Source organism: Mastomys coucha, unplaced genomic scaffold (assembly GCF_008632895.1).
Source record: "Mastomys coucha isolate ucsf_1 unplaced genomic scaffold, UCSF_Mcou_1 pScaffold15, whole genome shotgun sequence".
NCBI lineage: Eukaryota > Metazoa > Chordata > Mammalia > Rodentia > Muridae > Mastomys > Mastomys coucha.
In genome coordinates, this window is record NW_022196897.1 from 75,450,578 (window position 1) to 75,456,288 (window position 5,711).

The 5,711-nt window shown below is 33.1% G+C and overlaps 1 protein-coding gene across 1 annotated transcript; it reads right to left on the reverse strand.

Annotated features, from left to right (window-relative positions):
• Positions 1-235: 235 nt before the first annotated feature.
• LOC116092202 (olfactory receptor 4C15-like) lies at positions 236-1,242 on the reverse strand. The gene has a single exon (XM_031373549.1). The coding sequence runs from the start codon at positions 1,219-1,221 to the stop codon at positions 286-288; it is 936 nt and encodes a 311-aa protein (XP_031229409.1). The 5' UTR covers positions 1,222-1,242; the 3' UTR covers positions 236-285.
• Between the last annotated feature and the right edge of the window lie 4,469 nt (positions 1,243-5,711).

Consider the following 5,711-nt stretch of genomic DNA (forward strand, 5'->3'; position numbering starts at 1 on the left):
TTTTAAAAGCATCGAGTTAATATCTAACTTATACCAGGTAATTTGGTTTATTCTTTTTTATTAATAAGTAAATGTAAAATAAATTTAACCACATTAATACAGAGTTTCCTACTCTGGAAACATACCAGATATAAAAGGGAGAGCAATATCCTCTAATCACCAAAATGATGCTAGTTCTGCAGAATTTCATTACCTCCACACTTGTTTTGAACACACTGTAGTTTTTGAATGAAATAGTTTTGACTTCTTTACTTTTTATATTAATTTTGATAAAAATATAACATTTTATTTTTTATCTGAATCTACTATCAATCTCTTCCACACTTTCCTTATGGCATTTTTCATGTTCTTGTTCCTAAAAGTGTAAATCATAGGATTAAGCAACGGGGATAGCATGGTATAAAATATTGCTACCATTTTGTCAAAGGAGAATGCAGTAGGAGGTCTTGCATATGTAAATATACATGGGACAAAGAACAAGACCACAACAGCAATATGGGACCCACAAGTAGACAGAGCTTTCCATCGTCCCTCAGAACTATGAGATCTCAGAGACAGCAAGATAAAACCATAAGAGACAAGCAATAAAGAGAAGATTAAGATGCAAATAAACCCACTGTTGGCAACCACCAAAAGGCCAAAGATGTGAGTGTCAGTGCAAGCAAGCTCCAATAATGGGTACAAATCACATATGAAGTGATCAATGATATTGGGCCCACAGAAAGGCAGCTGCAAAGTAAAGATAATTTGAATAATAGAGTGTAAGAATCCTCCTGCCCAGGCCACGCCCACTAGAGTACCACAGAGCCGCCGGGTCATGATGGAAGAGTAGTGTAAAGGCTTGCAAATAGCAACATAACGGTCATAGGCCATGGCTGATAGGACAATTACCTCAGCCCCACCAAAGAAGTGTTCAGCAAAAAGTTGTATCATGCATCCTTCAAAGGAGATGGTTTTTCTCTTGTAGAGAGAGTCTACAATCATTTTGGGTGTCATGGCAGAGGAGAAGCTTGCATCCAGTAAAGACAAGAAAGCCAGGAAGAAATACATGGGAGAACCCAGCAGTGCAGGACTACAGACAACAGTTACCACAATCGTCATGTTGCCCCCAATAGTTGCAATGTAGACGAGTAAACATATGATAAATATTAGTTTTTGAACATTTGGATTCTCTGAAAGTCCCAGGAACACAAATTCAGTTATAACACTCTGGTTTTGCATGGTTTCCCAAGGACAAAATGAATGCCCAACAGAGAATATATAATTTGGCAATGATGATAAAAACATTTGCTTCAATCCAGTTTATGGTTTTAAGGTCACAAAGAATTTTAATAGCCAGATCCAAAATCACATTTAGTGCTTGATTTTGTTGAGAATTAAAAAGAAAAAAAAAACAGAAACATTTCAAAGTGATAATCAAAGATCAGTCAGATTTAAGTAGAGATAAATTCTAGATACTTGAAATCTAGAGCTCTCTATACATGGAAATGGAAACAGTTATATGAGTGGAAGAAACTGACAGTATTTTACATATAATTATAGATTTGACAGTTTATTTGAGATCCCACATGAATCGCTACAAAGTCTTCAGACACTTTGTTCATCTTATGAGGGAGTGAGGAACGTGTTCATTCCTGTCTTCCATTGTCAGGGAATCACAGAGAAATGACTAGATAAATAAAACATGTCATCTATAAATAGAAGAAATAACCTGAATTTTAGGAGACAAACAAACAACATAGGTACTTTTTCAAAGTTTAAAAAATGTACACTGAACATGCCTTTATAAATTTTTATTGCTCCTCAGAGTTTTGGCTAAAACCAAGTGTAATACCTGTTATTATGATGTAATAACATGCTTTTTATAGAAAAGAATGATATATAACCACAGATATAGGCTTAAGCTATCCAAGTTTAAAATTGTAATAGAAGTTCATAAAAACAAATAATGTTACTCCTGATTTTGTTCTAATGATTAGTAAATTTTTCAAAAAAAAAAAAAAAAGCAGTCCACAGGGCCCTAGCTATTCATGACCTGTTTTATTTGTAATAAACTTATGATTCAAGTGACTAAGGTGAAGTCAGGAAAAAAAAATGTCCGATGGTTGTTAAATATTTGAGAGAATCTCTGCTTCCAGGCTTAAGTCTGGTCCACTGAAAGGAAAAGGAAAAGATAACAATTTTTCTTTACCATTAAGAACTTCAAGGCTCTTTCTACCTATAATTGCTAAGGATTTTCAATATGTTGTTCAGGTGTTAATGGGACATTTTAATAAAATCAACACAGTAAATGATGAAGAATTAGAAGTTAATGGCCCAGTAGACAATATATGCAAGTTGCCAACAGCTATAATATTTCTGGAGACAGAGGACATGGAATTTCAGTAACAGCTTTATTAATAATTTTCCAAAGATTTATAAAATCCTGGTTGGTCTGACCTTGTATAACTCTTAATGACACATATATTTGAAACATAAATAATCTTCTCAAGAAAAAAAACTATCCAGTTACATCTCCACATCTTCTAGGATATGATGATATGGCAAACTTAATAGTATAACATTCCCTGGGGTAACTTTGTCATTTTCAAAGTTAGTTATCAAATAATCTAGTAAAATACCTTACCCATAGAATGATTTTTCCATTCATTTCCACTTGTGCACATAGATGAAAAGAATTGTCAACTTCTTCTTATATATGTTATCGATATGTACCAATCAAGAAGCAGGTGTCTGTGAATATAAGTATATGCTTGTAGCTGTTTGTTAAAAATAAGTAAACAAAATAATTTTATGTAAAATATTTAAAACTAATCTCACTTTACAAATTCTACTCATAGCTAACAGAAATCATGTAACTATGAACAAAATTAGCAAGTATATAAATTGCACATAGCTTTTGTCCTCAGATCTTCAATTCACTTCTGTGTGTCTGTACTATGGATCCCAAAACTATTTATAAATTATCACCTAGAAGCAGGAAGATAAACAAACTTAAAAAAATTATGGCAAATAGTTTTCATAGAGAAAAGTATGCCAATAAATGACTCAAGGTCTGCATAGTGCTAAAGCAGGAAAGAGAATGAGGTAAACTAGGAGAAGATCAGCTCCTGACTCTTGCAGGCATACCTGGTACAAGATCTGCTATTTGTCCTATGGCTTGGAGCAGATTACTTAAGGTTCTAAAACCTCTCAAAGACTCATATGATATTTCTTTGGATGAACTTGATAGGATTGTAGCTCAGTTGTTTCTTGAAGGAATGGGAAGAAACATCATATCATCAATGCAGTCAGAATATCAGGAGAAGACAGTATTGAGGGGTAAGCACACATTCTACAATCAGAAAGTTAACATTCTACTGCTAAAACATTTACTAGTCTTTTTATACATTTAAAAAATGTAAAAAAAAAAATGAAACTTTTACTGCAATGAAAAATGTATTTTAAATACACGATACATCTTTTTTGCTATTATAATATAATTACAATATCTCTCCCTCCTCTTTCCTCCTTTGAAACCTCACAATATACTATTTCTTACTCTCTTTAAAATTCATGGCCTCTATGATGTATTTATTATTGTTATATGCAAGTATTAATATGAACTATAGTTCTAAATTCAATGTTCTTAGTCTGTATAATGTTAGCAGCATGTGCATTTCCAGTTGACCATTTGATATTTGATTAAAAGTTGGTGTGCTCTCCCCTAGGGAAGACTATTTCTACCACTCTTAGCATTCTTTAGTTGTCTGCAGTTCTTTATGTAGGATTGAGGTCTCATGGACTTTTCTCTGTCAACTTTAGCATATCTACTGGCATCATTGTTCAGCTCATGGTTAGGCAGCAATGTTGGTGAGATTGCTGACACCTATGGGTGTTAGTTCAGAAATTATTAGTAGAGTCAATTGCACATCAAACTCTCTGATTTTCTGGTTTTTCTAATCTTTCTACCCACTCTTTAGAAATATTCACTGAACCTTAGGTGTGTTAGTGTTTTTTGGATGTATTTATACAGGCATGTCTTCACAACTCAATGTTTAATTGGTTGTAGTTTTCTGTTCTGGTCTCAGTCTTTTGAAAAAAAGAAGTTCCCTTGATGAGGGGTAAAGACTGCTTTACTAAACCAGCGTATTCACTAACAGTAATCCAAACATCTGTCCTTACACACAAAGATAAATGAATGACACCACCCTCAGACCACCTCTTCCGGATAGCTTTATTGTATCAAGAAAATCTAATTGACTGTGACAGTGAAAGGAACAAAGAAGTTATATTAATTGAATAATTTTACCAACTACTTCCTTAGCATGTTTAGTCAATTTAAAAGTATTCAAAATAAAAGTTAATTTAAAATAGGTTTAGTTTCTACTATCAAATACCTAGCAATGCCAGCTTGCTTATATGGCAGCCATTGTCAATGCGCAAACTACGGTACTCTTTGTCCACTGATATAAAATAGAGATAGTAATATAGATCAAGCTCAGAGACCTGTGAAAGCCTGACAGTTATTGTAACCACATTTGCCAAAACATATATCAATACTAATAGAAAATATTGATGCCAGCATGATTTTAAAGCAGCTTCTATATAAAAAATAAAATTAAAATAAAATAAAATTTGTTCTCTATAAATTATGCTATTTTCAATTATAACTCTTAAATTGCAACAAAAGTGGTTCATTCATTAAGTTATTTTATACGTCTTATGAGAAATACTTCTGGAAGCATAAATATATTTAGAATACTAATATTAATAAACATAACCCTAAAGTCTTATAAACATGAGATGAGTTAGGGAAACAATAGAATGGGAAATTGTACACTGCAGATATTAGTAAAATATAAAGCTGCCTAAAATAAGCATAGAAAGATGATCACATATATTGAATAATTATTCCTCACCCACCCAGGTAAGAATACATCTTTATATAACTATCTGGGCAAGTATGTCCTCTTCCGACTTCAGGTCCTTCTCTTGGCTTTCATGGATGCTCTGATGATTGCCCCAAATGCTGTAATTTTCATAATCTTACTGTCTATGGAAACAATGACTGTGATAACATTTCTGTGTTTCCTCTGCTCTTCATTCCAGAGGATGCCTGCTGTCTCTATTGCCTTACTAATTCATCTCTTGTAAGGGAGACACTAAGCCATGACTAACACTAACATAGTGCAGGGCTTCAGATGTTCAAACTTCCTGAGGATTCTAAGGCAGGAACAAACATCAAAGACACCTAGGGAGAGTAAGTAGACACATTTAACTTGGAATACTCTGTTCTGGGACATGTGTCATTCTTCTTACCTTAATGTCTTCTTGTACAGTTGATTGGTGGATATGGCAAATTCCATGTTGTATATTACTAAGTTTAAAGATGACAGCATTCCATGGTTCTGCATCAGGATTCTGTAGGCTTTATAGACATTCTCTGAAAAGTCACTATTTAACCTTAAAAATGAGGAAGAGATAGAGAATATTTTAAAATAATTCTGTTGGTGAGGTAAAATAAAACATGTGATTCTTACATTCTAACTGATTTGGATTTAATTTGTAGATAAAATTTAAATACAGTATTAATGTCATTAAGCCTCTAAGAATGCCTGGTTTGCACTGCAGTTCAAAATTCTGATTAGGTTTTTTTTTTTTTTAAATGGCTAAGTTTTTACTGTATGCCTATTATGCATAATGTCCTATCCTATAAGTCTCATGTATGT